This window comes from Hemicordylus capensis, chromosome 7 (assembly GCF_027244095.1).
Source record: "Hemicordylus capensis ecotype Gifberg chromosome 7, rHemCap1.1.pri, whole genome shotgun sequence".
NCBI lineage: Eukaryota > Metazoa > Chordata > Lepidosauria > Squamata > Cordylidae > Hemicordylus > Hemicordylus capensis.
The window spans coordinates 9,756,393-9,775,712 of NC_069663.1; the positions used below are offsets into that span (position 1 = coordinate 9,756,393).

General features: G+C 45.5%; 1 protein-coding gene and 1 non-coding gene across 2 annotated transcripts in view; one reads left to right on the top strand and one right to left on the bottom strand.

Moving 5' to 3' along the window:
* LDLRAP1 (low density lipoprotein receptor adaptor protein 1) overlaps nucleotides 1-19,320 on the top strand; it is a 118,620-nt gene that overhangs the window by 66,848 nt on the left and 32,452 nt on the right. Inside the window, exon 4 of the mRNA XM_053268711.1 lies at nucleotides 6,466-6,580. Coding sequence (XP_053124686.1) covers nucleotides 6,466-6,580 — 115 coding nt within the window. The remainder of the gene's footprint in view (nucleotides 1-6,465; nucleotides 6,581-19,320) is intronic.
* LOC128333432 (U6atac minor spliceosomal RNA) lies at nucleotides 4,425-4,547 on the bottom strand. Its single transcript, XR_008310947.1, has one exon. It is a non-coding gene; the product is annotated as a U6atac minor spliceosomal RNA (small nuclear RNA).

A 19,320-nucleotide genomic window follows, 5' to 3' on the forward strand; every position in this document is an offset into this window, starting at 1 on the left:
GAGATGGTACTGATGTCCAGAATTTGTGGACGTTGCTTGCAAATCTCCATGCTTACAAAGAGATTGCAGGATTTCTTCTGTGAATGTGTAAGCTCTTGAGAGGCCCTCTGACCCCTTTGGAGAGCAGTTCCCTCACCCAGGGGGGCACCATTGTGCTGGGAAGAATTTTCCTCCCTTCCTGGGTCGAGTGCCTCCTTCCCTGCTCTCTTTAATGCTGCTTGCATCTTCTCTCTTGGAGTTTGAGCCTCATGCTCTCTGACAGCCGTTCTTAACACCTTTCCATCCATTCTTCTTATTGTTTGTAGCCAAAGAGTACCCAAAGTTTTATGGGGGAGCTTCAAGACTCTTTTTTTTTAATCAACTCATCCCTTCCTTGGATGAACTCCCTTCTAGGTTGCTCTGAAAGCTAAGTGTGTTGTAAAACAATGCCATAAAAATGACAGCCTGCAAATCTCCCAGGGCAAGACGTCGCTTTCATTTTGTCCTCCTAAGAAAGGTTATTGGGCATTTGTCAGGCTCACTCAGTCCAAAAAAAGAGAATGCAGATTGTGTTGAGAGGGTGTTAAGTTGCACTGTAGCCTCCCTGATATGCCACATGGTCCTCTTTTTAAGCAAAGGGGTTCTCAAAGTTGGATCCCCAGCAGTTGTAGGACTACAACTCCCATCACCCCTTGCCACAATGGCCAACGGCTGCTGTGGCAGGAGGTGATGGGAGTTGTAGTCCTACAACTGCGGGAGGAGGGGGGCCCCAAGTTTGAGAATCCCTGTTTTAGGCTATTTTATGGGCATTGATGGAGAGCAATAGATAGAAATGTGAGCCATGCCCATCAGGAGCGGTGGGAATACTACTACTACTATCGTCAGGACCAGTGGGAATATACTACGAATATTTATATAACACTTTTCACCAAAAGTTCCAAAAATGGTTTACACTGAGAAATATAAATAGATAGATAGATAGATAGATAAAGATGGCTCCCTGTCCCCAAAGTGCTCACAGCCTAAAAAGAAACATAAGAAAGACACCAGCAACAGCCTCTGGAGGGATGCTGTGCTGGGGTTGGATAGGGCCAGTTGCTCTCCCCCTGCTCAGTAAAGAAGATCACCCCTTTTAAAAGATGCCTCTTTGCTCAGTTAGCAGGGGACCCATGGCGGTTTTTCCTGCTCCAATGCCTGTAAGGTTCAAAGCACGCTAAAGCAGTGTAATGAAATGGTGCTCTACAAAGACTGATGTGATTGGAATTGCCGGAGTGCAGACAAATATTCTTTTTCTTTCTTTTTTTTAAAGCAAGGTGTGAAAATGTCCACCTTAGAAAATAAAGCTCTTGGGAAGATGAATGGATATTTCTTTCCATACTTCCCCAGTGTTATAAGTTCTCTGCCTGGAAAATTGCAGGCTCTGTTTGATCTGATAACAAACTTTATGAATCTATGTGCCGTCTGTGCCCGAGACCTCTGTTTCTTGCTCTCATTTGTTAGGCAGTCTTGTGCAAGGGCTTCGATTCTAATTCAGCATCCTATCCAGTTTTGTTTTTGTTTGGAAGCATGAAATCATGGTAGGGCAACACATGGTATTAAAAGTATTTAACATTTAACTGATACATTAGACAATGTGTGCAGGGTGGATTTGATTTAAATAAAATTGATTTAAATCACAATTTAAATCACTAGTTAGTAAGACTAGATTTAAATCATGGTTTTTTATGTAAAGACTCATTCTTGCTGATATAATCTTAATACTTACAACCAGATGAAGGTTTCATTTGTGGTCTTCTTCTAGATAGAAAAATTGCCCAAAATCATCTTACAGAAACCTCTGGAAGAGCATGACATTGTGAAGGGCTTAATGGAATTCATTTACCAAAATATTTAAACATTGCATATATACAGCCTCATGCTACATAATTAGAAACTAATCGTTATTTCATGATGAATAACCTTTGGACTATAATGTAACTTAAATAGAAAACTATCTTTAGATAGATTTTTTTCCTCAAAAAGCATTTTATTAAAAGAAATCTGATTTAAATAAAAAATCTGATTTAAATATAAAAATCTGATTTAAATTTTTAAAATATGATTATTTGGAATTAAAAAAAAAATCATTGACTTTTTAAATCCACCCTGATTAAGTGTAAAACGTCTTAAAACTCAAGTAAAATATCATCAGGCTGAGTTTCACTTATTTAACATGACAGGTCATTAAAGAAATGTATTAGCAAGGGGCCCACTGCCTAATATTAGTCCAAGGTTTGAGCTCTGGATATCTAAAGGACTGCCTGTTGCCAAATATTTCTGCCCATCTGATAATATTATAGGAGGGGATGGGGCCCGTAGCTCAGAGGTAGAGAATATGCTTTGCATGCAGAAAGTTCCAGGTTTACTCTCTGGCAGTAACTCCAGGTAGGACCAGGAAAGACTTGGCTGTATTCTGTCCAGTAATCTTTTGCATTTAGCTGTGTTAGACCCAAATGGTGTAGAACCTGTACTGCAGATAATGGAGCATCTGTATGCTGATATGACTCCTGATTTCTCAGATGTTTTTGCTGATACTGCTGTCACTGCCATACATTTCAAACATAAAATTCAGCTCAACAACAACAAATATTTATATACCGTTTTTCGACAAAGTTTCCAAAGCAGTTTACGTAGAGAAATAATAAATAAGTCAGTCAGATGGATCTCTGTCCCTAAAGGGCTCACAATCTAAAAAGAAACGTAAGATAGACACCAGCAACAGTCACTGGAGGTCCTGTGCTGGGGGTGGAGAGGGCCAGTTACCGTAATTTCCGGCAGAAACGCCATGTTGGCGTAAAAGCCGCAGTAAGGGGAAAAGGCTGGGAAATTGCAGAAGCCCAGCAGAAACACCACATCACCGTAAACGGTACAGCTAAACCGATTAAATGTGGTCAGAGGTGGGCGGGGGGGACGACCCTGTTGCTTTGCGGGCCATCTCCCCAGCGTGGAGCCTCTCATCAGTTGGAGGGCCCTGCTGTGCTGCCGCCACACCTCCTTCTCAGTGGGGAAGGCCGGGCCAGCTCGTTTGCTGCCGCCGCCACCCCATTCCTCTTGCCTCCGCTTGTTCTTCTTCCACTCCTCCTCCTCCTCCTCCATGGCCTGCAGTGGGTCACCTTAAAACGGACGCTTCTTTGACCCTCTTTGACCCCCTTCCACCCCTCCTCCTCCATGGCCTGTGGCGCCACCTTAAAACAGACTGCTGAGCCCGGCCTCCCAAAGCGTCCTCGTTGTGCCCCATTGTAGGCGGAGCCACGGCCTCCTCGTCCTCGGCCGCCTCCTTCGCCTCCCTTCGCACGTAAACGCCACATTGGCATAAATGCCGCAATCAGCGATAAACAACTTTTTAAAATGTACCCGCCGCAGCGTTTCTACCGTCAATTGCAGGACTCTCCCCCTGCTAAATAAAGAGAATCACCACGCGATTGGTCAGATGAAGGTACAACACAAAGTGAGGGACGTACCCATAGCTTTGTGCCATCCACTTACAGGGGAGCTCTTAAAACTACAGCATGCTGATGTCATAGATTCTGTTGATGAATCCGAATGGGTTTCTCCCATTGTTCTTCTGTGGAAATCAAATGATACACTTTGAATGTGCATAGATTCAAGAGATGTGAACTCCCAACATAGCAGTGCCTTGCCATCCATTACCTAATATCAATGAAATGCCGCTTACTCTGAAAGAGGCCTCCGTGTTTACAACTTTGGACTTGTCTTCGACCTGTCATCGAATTCCTCTGCTCAAATGTTCTCCCAAATACACAGCCTTCATTACCCCAGAGGGTCTTTTTCAATACAAAAGACTGTCCTGTGGATTAGCATCTGCAGCTCCGGTATTTCAACAAATGATGCATGCAATTTTGGGGACTACGGATGGCATCTCTAACATTCAGGATGACATTTCAGTGTATGGCAAAACCACTGAGGAGCATGATGCAAAACTGACAGAAGTCTTGAGAAAACTCCGACAATACGGACTTACTATCTCTGCAGAGAAATGTCAGTTTTGCACATACTCAGTGACATACTTGGAACTAGGGATGTGCACGGAACCACGGAGGCGCGGTCCGGCACTGGGAGGTATGTAGCTTTAGGGGCAGGGGGGTAGTACTTACCCCTCCCGCCGCTTTTCTCCCTCCGGCGCTCGACTTTTTAGCAAAGTTTTGGGGGCGGCAGAGTTCCTCCCTGCCGCCCCTGCCCCTGTCGTTGTCCGGCAAAAGGGGAAGTTGAGTGCACGCATGCACCTGTTGTGGCGCGCGCACGCCCGTTGCTGCCGCCACGCGTGCACGCCACACACATTGCGTGCGCACGCAGTGTGTGACGTGTGCGGTGCGCGTGCATGGCAGCGACAGGCATGCACACGCCACAACGGGCGCATGCATGCACTCAACTTCCCCTTTTGCCGGACAACGACGGGGGCAGGGGCGGCAGGGAGGAACTCCTCCACCATATGCGTGTTGTAAAGGCCACTAGGACCTCTTCCATCCTTATCAAGGGGAGTGCTCACCTTTCCCCCTTTTATACAACATCACTGATGGCTGTTAATGTCTCTGTTGATGTCCCCCATATGGAGCTGTTGGCAAGCCTCAGCCTGCAGCCCACCAGGACCACAGAGGACTCTGGTAGGGAGGGAGAAAGGAAAGGAGTTGGCGCTCATTAAGTATGTTGTTATTGGTGGAAGTAACTGGTTTCTTCTGAGCCAGAGGTTCTTCCCCTTCGCTGAAGATAAGGGCACACATGGCAATTGCGGGGGTGGGGCTGAAACAAGGGACATCCTTGCTAATAAGGGACTGTTGGCAATTCTCACCCCCCCACACACACCCATGTACACACACACACACACACACACACACACACACACACACACACACCCCAAGTAAAAGGCATGATCTCTGTGCACAACTCTGGCACTGCCACCCACGACATGAAATGAAATGAATGTGCACAGCAGCAGCAACAGATTTCCATGCATCTCAACCCCGCCTTTCCACTTTGCTAAAATATCCCAGCCCCTGCCAAGATTTGTAAATTACGCCACACCCCACACCCAGTTGCCTTCTCCAGCAGGGGCTGCTGCTGCAGCTGTTGGGGTGCCTCCATCTCCCGCCAAACCCTTGACTGCAGTAGAGCATGCACAGGCACCATGTGCATGCTGACGCCATGCAGGGCTTCTAGCGACACGCACTGCCCCAGCAGGAAGCTGCATGGGGTGGCGGAGAGCACTTGCTCTCCTTTTTCTTAAAGTTCCCGCTCCCTCAGCCCCAAAAGTGCTTGAACCATGGTTTGTGCACATCCCTATTTACGGTATTGGCTCATGACCTATATTTTGAAAACCACTGCCGTAGATGAGAGCGCTGGGTAGGGCCTTTTTGGTTGTGGTGCCTCAGCTGAAGAATGCCCTCTAGTGGACAGATGAGGGAATTCGCCTGTCTCTCACTGTTTGCCTTCCAGTAGGTCGTGAAAACTTGGCTATTTCAGAGAACCATCAGAAAAGTCCCAGCTTCTGCAGTTTTATTTCTTGTTTGCTTTCTTTCTCATGTCATACTGTGTCTTTTCTATTGTGTTTAAAGGTATTGATTGCTCCCTTGGGGAGATCTTTTCAACAGACAGGCAGAGTAAACATGATTTTGGTTAAACACAATGTGTAAACAAATGGTAAAGTGTTGAGGGTTTTTTTTAAATGAAAGAAACACCTTTAACAACTTTAAACCATTTGCCTATATTATTTAAGTTTCATTCAGTTTTATATTGTATTATGTATTTTCTTAACATTTAACTTATTTAATTGGATTTATGGTCTAAGGGAGGAGGAAGCTGGTCTAAGGGAAGAGAGCTGGTTAGGGAGGAGAGCTGGTCTTGTGGTAGCAAGCATGAATTGTCCCCTTTGCTAAGCAGGGTCCACCCTGGTTGCATTTGAATGGGAGACTACATGTGAGCACTGTAAGAGATTCCCCTTGCGGGATGGAGCCGCTTTGGGAAGAGCAGAAGGTTCCAAGTTCCCTCCCTGCAGCATCTCCAAGATAGGGCTGAGAGAGATTCCTGCCTGCAAACTTGGAGAAGCCACTGCCAGTCTGTGTAGACAATCCTGAGCTAGATGGACCAAGGGTCTCTCGATATATGGCAGCTTCCTGTGTTCCTAGCTTTTTAATTTAAGTTGGATGTGTTATGGTCTGAAATAAACTCCATTTCAAAATGCATTGTTTGCTTTGAAAATATGTTTATCTTGCCCCTCCAACAGATTGTTCCTTGCAGGGGCAGCTTATAATAAAATACAAAAATCCCAATAAAACACAATCAGTCACAATACGACACGCTGCAATATGCCTAGTTCCAAATACTGTATGCAGAACTCAGGGTTTGTGGGGAAAGAGAGAATCCGTGCAGTCTGCTGTGCACGTCGTTCTGCATCCCAGATCCTGAATGTGCCATTTTGCAATTTGTTCGCAGGATATCCTACTGCACGGCTGACAAGGCACACGACAAAGTTTTCGCCTACATTGCCCAGAGCCAACACAACGAGAACCTGGAGTGCCACGCTTTCCTCTGCACCAAACGGAAAATGGTCAGTACACAAGCGTCTGTGAAGTTGTCCCCCTAGAGTTGGTACAAACCACATTTATTAGAACAATCCTTGGGGTGCCAAGAGGAATGCCCAGCGCAGCATAAAGGCTGGAACTGGAGTTGGTACCCGCTGAAGCACATATCGGGGTTGCAAAGATCTCTTATTATTTGAAATTAAAACTTTGTCGAGCAGGCCTCGCCCCTCTGGTCCTGAAGGACAACTTTGCATCTGTATGGAAAGAGGGATCTGAAAGGCAATTAGAAAGTTTTGGCCTCAAATACTAACTGCTGAAGATGGAGTAACCCTCACTCTGACCGACTGCATGTGTTCTGGGACTGTGTCCCATGGTGCACGGCTTCTGGAGGGAGGTTATTATGCGAATTAACTTAGCGATGGATTCATCTCTTGCACTGAAGGATCTGCATGTAGTGTTGGGGTATAGCCCAACTGACTAGGTACTAAAATCCAGTTCTAAACAGTGGCTATGGAGGAGCTTACTGGTAGCCAAGCGGTTAATATTGAGGCAGTGGAAATCTCCCAATCCCCCTAAGAGTGAGGATTGGGTGCATGATTGGCTTGAGTTAGCAGCACATGAAAAATGGGCCCTCATAAAAGGCTTTTTAACTATTCAAGTAACAGGGTTCCCCTGGTCCCCCCTCCTCGGAGATTTTTTTTTTGGGGGGGGGATTTAAGGGCAGCAAAAGCCTTTTTGCCTATGGGCAGCAAAAAGGTTAATCCACCCCTGCAGAGATGCTAAGCAACTCTAAAGCAGGTATATGGTTAGTATCCTCCTCCGTGAAGAGTGAAGATAACTAATTCAGCTTCTCGCCCTTGTCATCTAAGGGTCTAACTGCCTTCCCTGGCAGGTTGTCTGCTTCTGATATATTTTTAAAAGTTTTTGTTATCCCTCTTCTAGCTATATGTTCCTCAAGATCTCTTTTTGCATCCCTTACTGTCTCCTTGCATTTCTTTTGCCAGAGTTTATGTTCCTTTCTCTTCTCTTCATTTGGGCAGGACTTCCATTTTCTGGAAGGAATTCTTCTTCCCTTTTATAGCTTCCTGGACTTTACTTGTTAGCCATGCTGGCGTCCTCCTGAACTTGGTGGTACCTTTCCTCCTTCTTGGTATACATTCCAACTAAGCTTTTGTTATTGTGGTTTTAAATAAGTTCCATGCTTTCTGGAGTAATTTGACCTGCCTGACCTTCCCTTTCAGCTTCGTTTTTACCAGTCCCCTCCTTTTTGAGAAATTTCCTCTTCTGAAGTCTAACATATCTGTGTTGGACTCTCATCCTTAGCAATGCTCCACTCACATATTAGCTGAATTGGATTACACTATGGTCACTGCCCCAGTGGTTCTATAGCTCTGACATCTTATGCCAGGTCTTGGGCACCACTCAGGATTAAGTCCTAGGTCACCTTCTCTCTGGTTGGTTCCACGACCAGCTGTTCTAAGGCACAGTAATTTAGCATGTCTATAAATTTGGCACCTCTGTGAATACCCGCACATGAATTTGCTCAGTCTATGTGAGAGTTATTGAAATCACCCATTATTACAGTCCTGTCTCCCTTTGGCACCTCTCTGATTTGCTTCTCCAACTCCAGGTTACTCTCAGCGTTTTGATCCGGAGGGCGATAACACATCTCTAGTAATACATTTCCTTTCAGTCTCTGTATTGTCAGCAATAATGATTCTGTGGAAGACTCAGGTCCTCCTAGGTTTTCTAGCTCGTTGTTTTCTATCCCTTCTTTAATATACAGGGCTACTCCACCTCCCCTCCTCCCCTCCTTGTCCTTTCTGTAGAGTAGACCTGCACAACATAAGGACTTTTTTGCTGGCCCCAGGGATAGTCCAAAGTTTTGTGGTGCCTGAGGTGAGCTGCAAAATGCTGCCTTGCCCCATGATCCTGATGGGGGTCACACACACCCCCTTCAAAATTAGCCATTGCAAGCTTTGAACGTGCATGAGGGGCAGGGTGGAGGAAATGTTGCTCCTCTTCTATCGTTGTGCTGTGGATAACTAATAATTGCTTCCATTGTATTTTAATAAATAATTAATAATTACTTTCATTTATATTTAATAATAAGTTTTTATGTAATCATTAATGTGCTGAACATTTACCTCGGCCCCCACACACCAAGTCATGGTTGACTCCAGCCCTATTTGGAGTGTGTACCACTGCTGTAGAGTTTGTATCCAGGAATAACAGTGTCCCACTGGTTCTCACGGGTCCACCAGATTTCAGTTCTCCCCACTATATCTATGTTTTCATTAGCAACCAAGCACTCCATCTTGGCTCAGAGGTTTCTGGCATTGGTATATAAACACCTATATGCTGAGTCTCTTACCTGGCATTGGCAGGTGCTATCTCCCTTACAATCATTTGTCCTTTTTGACCACCTGTCAGGGGCGTAGCAAGGTTGGAGTGGGCCCAGAGACAAGATTTCAAAATGGGCTGCCCCCCCTCACTGAAGCTCAACTCATGAAGTAAAGAAATCTTAAATGAGGCTGAACAGTGGTAACAAAAAGCATAGTAAAATTTTATATCTCCTGTGTGCCACAATAGAACATCATCCTAAATTATTTTTAAAAAGGTTTTGTAAATTGTGGACGATGCAAGTCATTGAATGGTACTAGAGAAAGATATGCTGTTCTGGTAGCTCCAGGTCTTAACACTCACATCAATTCCGGAAGATGAATACAACTGAAGGAAGCCCGGGTGTGTGTGTGCCTGGGGGAGTCAGTCATGTGACTTGACTCGGGGGGGGGCAAGGTAGTGGGCCCCCAGACAACTGTCTCCCCTTACCCGATTATAGTTACGCCCCTGCCACCTGTCATGTGTTCCCTTCTGCTCTACTCCTGTCCCCTTCTGGTTTATCTGAAAGGTTTGCATCCTCACACTTTAGGAGATTTTGCTTCCCCAAGCAGATACCACCCAGTTCCTGTCGGCAATCCCCCAGGCATCATTTTAAAAGCAGCTCTGCGACCTTTGTGATTTTAAGCACCAGCAGTCTGGCTGCATCTTGGTTCAAGTGGAGCCTGTCCCTTTTGTACAGGCTTTGCTTGCCCCAAAATGTATCCTATTGCCTAACAAATCTAAACCGCATTGAGACCCCTCAACTCACCTTCCCATCTTGCTTGCCCTGAGCATGGAACAGATAACCCTTCAGAGAACGCTACCCTAGGGGTCCTGGACTTCAAGCTAGATGGATCGGTGGTCTGACTTGGCATAAGGCAGCTTCCTATGTTCCTATTCCCCTCAGAAAACCTTTCAGGTGTGTCATGAGAAACTCAATCATGGTAGCCAAACTTCTTTGAAATACTACTTCCAGTGCTCAAATTCCTAGGGGACTGGGGAAATGACTTGACTAGCAAGCCAGAGGTTGCCAGTTCGAATCCTCGCTGGTATGTTTCTCAGACTATGTTTCCCAGACTATGGGAAACACCTCTATCGGGCAGCAGCAATATAGGAAGGTGCTGAAAGGCATCATCTCATACTGCATGGAAGATGACAATGGTAAACGCCTCCTGTATTCTACCAAAGACAACCACAGGGCTTTGTGGTTTCCAGAAGTCGACTCGACACCAACTCGACGGCACACTTGACCTTTAGAGGGACTTGACACCCTTAACATTTGTGGCCCTCTTTACAAAGCTGCTTTCTAAGTCAGACTCTTGGTCCATCTAGCTCAGTATTATACTGGCATTAAAGCATTTGTTATTTTTAATTATCGTTTTGTGTCTTTATTATTTTGTGTGTGGGGGGGACTTTATTTCGGTTGTAGACCAGCCTTACAATATAAAACAAATAAGAAAATAATAATACTAATAATAATAAGAAGAAAAATAATAATCAAATAAAATCAGACTACATTTATACGCATTTGGCATGTTATATAACAATATTTGGCCACAATATGAATTACATCCAAATTAAGATTACTGAGCCAATAGTTTAAATAAAAATCATCTCTACGACCCGGAAAATTAATCAAAAGTTGTGTGTGTGTTGTTTTGTTGTTTTTTAAGAAAAACGGAAAAAATGAAGTACAGATTTAAAGTCAACACAAAATTGCCTACTTCTTCTTGTGTCCTTGTTTATTTGTTTAACTTTATTTATTTAACAGATTATTCACTGCTGAATAATCATGAGGTGGGATCATACAGTAACTATTACTGAATCCACTAATTTAATTTACTTGTGTTTTTTCAAGCAATGGCGTGGGGGCGGGGGAGTGTGATGGAGTGTGACTTTATCTTAGTTGAAGGTTTTACAAAGGTTTTGGTGTTCAACATCAGGAAGTTTTACCTTGTGGTTTGGGCAAGCTCTTCCCCATAGTGTCTGATCATATAAAAAGAATTTCCTTTTTTAAATGACTAGAAATTCAGTAATCCAAAAACTTTCGGTTTAAAATGAGAGTTACGCTAAGGGGCGAGATGCACTCCCGAATGGAGCAGCAGGCAGGAGCATTTCCTTCTGGCTGCCCTTCCCCCAGGGCTCATGGGTGAACTCATGCTCTAAAAAGAATGGAAATAGCAATTTAAGGTGCCAATATTAACTTCCACACCATATAAGCTGTAAAGACTTTGTACAGTCTGGTATATGATTATGGCTTTAGAAATGAGGCCCCCTGCACCCACACTTTGTCTTGATCAGGGATGCATCAGGCAGAAATTCATCAGGGGTATCTCTAGGAAGTGATAAGAAAAAATGCACCTGTTTAATGTCTGCCTGAATGCATCCCTGCCTAGCCCAATGTCCATCTGAAAGACCAAGGTAAAGTGTGGGTTGTCCATCCAAACTGTGGTTTGATAAGGACTGTGTAGGAGCCAGGAAAGCCCGTATCTCTTCCTATCATATCCACAAATCTAGGACGCCACGAAGGTCCTCCTACACCTCTTGCACCTCAAGAGTGCAATACAAACACCTACTGTCACTCAAGAAAAGAGAGGCTATGAAGGCCACCTGGTTTCGTCTCATCCCTGTGGTCAAAGCAAAGGACTCGGCCATGTTCTGGCACATCATGGCCAATCCCACCAGCAATGGTATGGCTTGGGCAGACTCTCATATATCCCTCCAGTAACATGGGAATTGCACTTTCAGAACCTGTATGAAGGTGCCACCACAGAAGTGGGCCTCCCATTACTGGATATAAAAGATCTGCCCAGTTGGCCACCCACCACCACAGCTGACGAGTCTCTTGTCTCCCAGTCTAGAGTGGGGAAGGCCCCCAGGGAAGATCTTATCCCTCAGGAGCTTATAAAAAATAACTTAGAGTGGTGGGCCCCAGTTCTGGCCTCACTATTTACCTGTATTGACTCTCATGGCCACATTCCCAAGGACTGGGGGCTGGTAGTCATCATCTCTATATTCAAAAAGGGAACCATGGATGACCCTGTCAACTACAGGCCCATTAGTTTGCTCAACACTATCAGCAAGTTGTACGCTAGACAACTACATGGGAAACTTAAGGACTGGTTAGAGCAAGAAAATCTGTTTGCAGATGAGTAAGCTGGCTTTAGGAAAGGTAGACCCACAAATGACCAATGCCTGGTGCTCCAGCACCTCATCAAAAAGTACTCCTCCAACAATTCTACCTCTCTTTACACTGCCTTCATAGATCTTAAGGCCGCATTTGATTCCATCTCCTGAGTTAAGCTATGGGAGAAGTTGGAATCTTCCTCAGTGGATCATCACCTGCCCCATCTCATCTGCAGCTTCCACACAGACATGACTCTCAAGGTAAGGTGTAGCCCTCAAGCACACCTTACGAAGCCTGTCCCGACACAGAAGGGAGTTAAACAGGGATGCATCCTGGCCCTGCTTCTTTTCCGTTTCTGCTAACATGGTAAAGAGGCACCTTTTACTGTGGTGATTCTCTTTATTTAGCAGGGGGAGAGTAACTGGCCCTATCCACCCCCAGCACAGTACCTCCAGTGACTGTTGCTGGTGTCTATCATGTTTCTTTTTAGATTGTGAGCCCTTTGGGAACAGGGAGCCATTTATTTATTATTTCTCTGTGTAAACCGCCCTGAGCCATTTTTGGAAGGGCAGGATAGAAACCAAATGAATGAATGACATGGCGAACCACTTTAGTAACCCAGATTTCCATCCCTGCAAGCTGACCAAAAGAAGCATTTCCACTCTGCTCTACACCGACGATGCTGCAATCCTCTCGAGAATCTCTATAGGCCGCAGAAGGGCATTGGCGGCTCTAGCTCAGTACTGCAAGAGTGAACAACTTGAAATCAGTTACCAAAACAACTAAAGTTATGGGCTTTGCTGGAAGACCCAAGATCTGCTCCTGGAGTATTGATGGCCACAGGGTTGAAAAGGTTGCTTGTTTCACATACCTGGGGGTGGTCCTCCACGCCTCTGGCTCAAGAAAAGCCCACTACGATCATGTCGCCCTTACAGTACAGAGGAGCTCAACCACCATTCTGACATTTTTACGGACTAGAGGTGGCCAATACGTACCTGCAGCGCTCAAATTATTTGAGGCCAAGCCACCGGCGCATTTTACTCTATGGTGCCCACCCGGGGGCGCCCTTCAGTTTTGCCTCGCTAGAACGAGTCCAGTCCAAATTTCTTAGAGCAGCCCTCCAAGTGCCATGCTGTGTCTCTAATGCTACCCTACGGTTGGAAAACTGGTACAATAAAGGTTGAGGCCAGAGTGTAGATGACCGTTCTTAACCTCTGGCTTAAATTATCCTTCAGCCCTCAGGGCCTGACCCCTTTGACCCTGCGGGACAAATTTCAGTCCTCCTGGAAATGGGCCATTTGGACTAAAGTGGCATTACTGGGCTTCTCCCCTCCTCTCCTACTTGCTATGGGCTGTGGCCAGGCGGAAACAGCCATCAAACAGAGGATATTGAACTCTGAGCGCCAGGCCAACCAAGGCAGGACTCCAAGCTTCCTGTCCTCTGGAAGACAAATAATCTGCCACTGTTCCCTCTAAGGCATGTGCATGTGCGCGCGCTCACAAGTTTTCTGATGTCCACTCAGTTAATTTTAGATTCCACTCAGGTTGAATAGGGAAGGCCCCACTTTGACTGCATGTACACACACAGTGCCTTGATACTGCCGCCCAGAACAAAACTCATTCCGCCCAGAATTGGAAAAAAATTAGAGGGACCACTGTCCTCCACTGTGTACTTGCCACAATTGGAAATCCCGAGCCACAGAAGGGCCTTCACCCTTGCCCGGTGTCATACCCTCCCCTCCGCTGTTTTAGAAGGCAAATACAGAAAGATTCCAATCATGGGGAGGCTTTGTCCCTGTGACACTGGGGAGGTGGACACCACAGAGCACATACTCCTCCTCTGCCCCTTTTATATAGAGACAGTTGGGCCAAGCCTATGCTTCCACTACTCCTCAAGTACCCTGGTCGCCCAAGCCAAGTCTACACCTGGATGTTGCTGTTGGACGAAGAGCGGGCCTTCACGTATAACACTGCCAAGTTCTGCGTGGCAGCGTGTATGATCTGCCGGGCCCTGACTGCCAGGCCATAACTATGTATCAGCCTTGTATTGCCTTTAACTGCTGACTATTTGACTTGCCCGCTCAGTTAGGAACATAGGAAGCTGTGAAATACTGAGTCAGACAATTGGTCTATCTAGCTCAGTATTCTCTTCACAGACTGGCAGCGGCTTCTCCAAGGTTGCAGGCAGAAATCTCTCTCAGCCCTCTCTTGGAGATGCTGCCAGGGAGGGAAGTTGGAACCTTCTGCTCTTCCCAGAGCGGCTCCATCCCCTGAGGGGAAGATCTTGCAGTGCTCACACATCAAGTCTCCCCTTCATATGCAACCAGGGTGGACCCTGCTTAGCTACAGGGACAAGTCATGCTTGGTACCACAAGAGCAGCTCTCCTACCACAAGACCAGTTCTCCCAGTTAGCTAATCTATCTTACATATCTTGTTTTAGCCACTTCATTTTACATATTTCTCCATTTCTTTATTTTACCTTATGCATATTTTATGTATTTCCTTTTAAATATAGATGCTTACGATTATGGCTAGAATCTTAATGATATTACAGTTTTGCTCCCCTGCCTTCTACTTTAAGGTGTAGTAGTTCTATAGTATTACAAAACATTATCATAGTATCAATTTGCTCATAATCTTTTTAAATACAGCTGTTTAATAACCTCATAGCTACCAGTGGTAAACCCCTCCTGTATTCTACCAAAGAAAACCACAGGGCTCTGTGGGTGCCAGGAGTTGAAATCGACTTGATAGCACACTTTACCTTACCCTCTTCTCTAAGGGTGGCAGCTATATAGTGTTATTATAAAGGTTTATACTATTAGAGTAGTAATTTTAAAGTAATATGGTTTTATGGTTCCATAATTTGTGTTTGAATCATGCTCTACTGTTCTATCTTGTGCTGGTCTTAGACCATAATACATTTGATTGATTGATTGACTCTGATTTTTCTACATTGACTGGCAATGGCTTGGGGGTTTCAGACTGGAGACTTTCCCAACCCTACCCGCAGATGCCAGGGATTGAACCTGAGACATTCTGCATGCAAGCAGATGCTGCATCACTGAGCTATGGCCCTTTCATTAGCAACAGGGTGCCATGTTTCAGAGAGGAGTTGAGGGGCTTGTGAGGATTTCATTAATGGCCTCTCCCATAATTCTTGCACTGACCACTCTCAATCTTCCCTGCCATGCACAGCTGTAGAGGAGTGTTGGGTGTGCTCTAGAGCAGGGATTCTCAACATTGGGTCCCCAGACGTTATTGGACTTCAGCTCCCATAATTCCCAACCAAAGGCCACTGGGGCTGGGGATTATGGGAGTTGAAGTCCAATAACATCTGAGGACCCAACGTTGAGAATCCCTGCTCTAGAGCATGGGGTTCCCAACCTTGGTTCCCCAGATGTTGGGCTATGTCTCCCATCATCCCCAGTCACAATGGCCAAAGGTGTTGTGTCTGGAGATGATGGGAACTGTAGCCCAGCAAAATCTGGGGACCCGCGGCTGGGAACCCCTACTGCTCTAAAGTATCATCTTGTTTAATGCCCGAAGGCGTCAGACTGTGTCTGGGCTGTGCCACTTAAATGATCACATAACTGAATGTTGCTCTGTACCAGAAGTTCTTATTGTGAGTTCCACCAGATGTCGCTTTATTGTGGCTGGGGATGCTGGGAACTGTAGTTCATCGAGATCTGGCGGGCCCCATGTTAAGAGATCCTGCTCTATACAGAAGCAACGGCTTCCACACAGGGAACGAGTCAGGGCAACCAGACTAGAGTTCTTCTCCCTAACATCTAGGGTTGCCAACATTCCATTGCCTGAATATGGGACACAAGAGTGGGGGGGGGGTCATCTGTGTGGGGGGTCATCCTAGTCATCCAGTCACTTCTCTCTCAGCCTAGCCTACTTCACAGGGTTGTTGTGAAAGAGAAACTTAAGTATGTAGTACACCGCTCTGGGCTCCTTGGAGGAAGAGCGGGTTATAAATGTTGTTGTTGTTGTTGTTGTTATTATATAATAATAATAGAAGCCTAATAATAATAGAAGACTGAGTAGCAATTCATTTGTAAAAAAAAAACGACAACAAAACAAGCCCCATGATTTCACAAAGCTTCTTGTTCACACAGACCATCCCATGTAGACAGAGCGCAAGTGAAGAATTAAGAGAATCCCCCAGGTTTACGCACACTACACCCCCCACCTTCCCCACTGAAAGCCTCACTGAAAGGCTTTTTTTAATCTGCCAGAAGTGGTGAGTCGGCTAACAGGAGTCTGTAGGTCTATTTACATTTGATAAGTAAACATTTAGCAACTTGCCAGATGTAAATAAAACCAGGCAATTGCTCCTGCACGTTTGCAGAGCAACTGGGGCTTCTTTTGTGGACTTTGTTGTTCCTTTTACATGATAATATGGACTTCACCCAGACTTCAAAGGGCTCGATGCAAATTCATTGAGGATGAGGGAGAGCAACAGGCTCTGGCATCCCGTTCGAGACAAGAGATTTTTGCCTCCGATACAATACGATACTTCCCGTATAATGCAGGACTGTTGAGAACGCTGCGTGACATCTAATTTTGTATGGGGGTGGGCATTTAATATGGAGAAGCATTCAGTTCTGTGAGCCTCTATGAGCAGCCTGGAGTAGAACACAGGAACCTAGGGAGCTTCCTTAGACTGAGTCTGAACATTGGTCCCTCTAATCAGTATATTATCTACACCAACCAGCAGCGGGTCTCCAAAGTTTTGGGCAGGAATCTGTCCCAGGCCTATTGGCTGCTTTCCCAGACAGCAGGCTTTACCGCGGGATTAAGAGGGGTGAAGTGAATTGATGTTTTGAATTTGCCTAAAAACAGATGCAAAAAGTAAGTCGCCTAGCTTGAGCCTCCAACCATCTTACCTTTTGGGGAACCCAGCCCTGATCTGGGCATGACACCTGAGTACCAACTGAGTGTGTCCCGCCCTTCAGCCCAAGAGTCAGAAGCATTGGGAAGTGGTCACTCTTAGAGCAGAGGAGAACTCGAAAATTGCTCACCCACTGGGCCAAGCTATAAGTAACAGCTACGTAGTCAAGCAATGAGGGTTTGGGGCCCAACGAATGAGTGAATTCTGCAGGAAAGTCGGACGGGACGGCACCGTTAAGTAAGACAGTGAAAAAGTAAAAATCAGGAGATTTTTATGTTTCTTATCTTCTTGCGGATAGAACTTTAGATGTCACCTTTAAGGTGGCCAGATTCTGTTCTATTGCAGTATTGTTACGGCAGCGAGCTTTTCCTTGATTAATTTTAAAATTTTTATTGATTAATTATTCATGGATATTTATCTATATATTTACATATTTCCTTTTTCCAATTGTATCTTCCTATGTTATGAGATGTTTTGTTTATGATGTTATGCTGACTTTGGGTCGCAAACAAAGAATTCTGTTCTTCTTAAAAATAGTTCTGCCTTATGACATAATAACAAAAGGTCTAAACCACGAGCATTGCATGTTACATCTTTGGACTATCTCACGGGGAACGGGGAGGTCATAGGTAAAGATGTAGGGAACTGGTGAAATTTTCTAAATAAAGTGAAATCATCTAGGCCAGCCCGAGCATTGAAATTGCCGACCACAATCAAATGTGTATGCAGATGTTTGGCGAGCAAAACCCGAATCATGTACAGAGTGCTCCCCAATAGCTCTCTGGGACTTTGACTTAAAGCTGGACGGTATGTGAACGCACACTTGCCCTTCTGTGGTTCATCAAAGTAAAACCGCCTTCTGGGAACACTCCGGGAGATGCTGCCAGGTAGTGAATTTGGTGCCTTCTGCAAGCAGAGCAGATGCTCTTCCACTGAACTACAAGCCCATCCACAACACAGATTTAGCACTTCCGTAATGACTTTGGCTTTGCTCACATAGGAAAATAACAAATGAAACAGACAGGCCTGTTGTTCTTCACAGGAACTGTCAAGGTGCCTGTTGAAAATGTTAAATAATGTTTTGTTTTTAAATGTGGAACAAATGAAGCAGGTTGTGGTAGATGAAAAGCTCGATATTGGCTTGCTCAGAGGCTTAGCGAGGGCAGCAGGCCAGGCAAAGCAGCCCTATTGCAGATTTTCATTGGCCTTGTGCCTGTAGTCTAGCACAGTAAAGCACATCCAGCCCTTGAATACTGTTTGTAGGGAAGATGAAAATTGGAGGAGGCATGAACCAGCAGATCTTGTCGTCCCCCCACCCCCCGCCCACACACACACACACACTGGTTTCTCAGCAAGAGCAGTCTGAACAGTAAGTGCTTAGAATTGCAGCAAGTATCTACTTCTTAACAAAATCCATATCCATTCTCCACTTGGACCAGTGCCATTTCCCCCAGGGGCTAAGCGAATGCAGAATTGAGAGCTTGCCCTGGGCTTAGAAATGACTAGTTACTCCCCTGGCTGCTTCCTAGGAAGAGTTTAATCACCTTGCTAAAAAGATGCAAATCTTAGGACACAAGTCGAGAGCAACAGCATGTGTCAGAAACTGATGTTTGCAAATGAAACACCTAGCTAATATGCTGGGAGACGGATGGCGTTGGGCTGACACTTTGGGAGTGAACTCAATTTTCACGCCTGCTTTGCGATTCTGTTTTAAGAGTCCTTTGCCGAGCCTGCGAGGCAGGTTTGTTCCTCACACAGTATAACTGGGAGGAGTTCTAATGAAGCCTCAAAGCAAATTACTAGACCCCATAGCTAAGCAGGGTCTGTCCTGGTTGCATATGAATGGGAGACTAGATAGACCAATGGTCTGACTCAGTATATGGCAGTTTCCTATGTTCCTATAATAATAATAATAATTATTATTATTATTATTAATACTCAGGAGAAGGGGGAGGCCAGTTCAGGCACCCATCAGGAGCAGGGCTGCCCTGAAGATCCAGGGAGAGGCAGGGCTTTTGCTGGCCAGTGGTCCCTGTAGCAGGGATTTCCAGATGTTGTTGACTACAACTCCCATCACCCCCAGCTTTGGTGGCCTTTGGTTGGGGGTGATGGGAGTTGTAGTCAATAACATCTGGAAATCCCTGTTACAGGGGACACTGCTATGTCATGCAGCTGGCACGGCCTTTTGCTGGCTCAGCAGCTCCTTTTATTCGGTGAGCGCATGCCTCCAGTTGCCTTGAGGCCTCACCTGACCCACGCACAGACACGTGCAGTCTTCCTTCAGGATTCAAAACCCTGCTAGAGAAGAAAAAATGTGATCAAAAACAGCAGGAGGCAAGCATTGGCAGATGAGAAG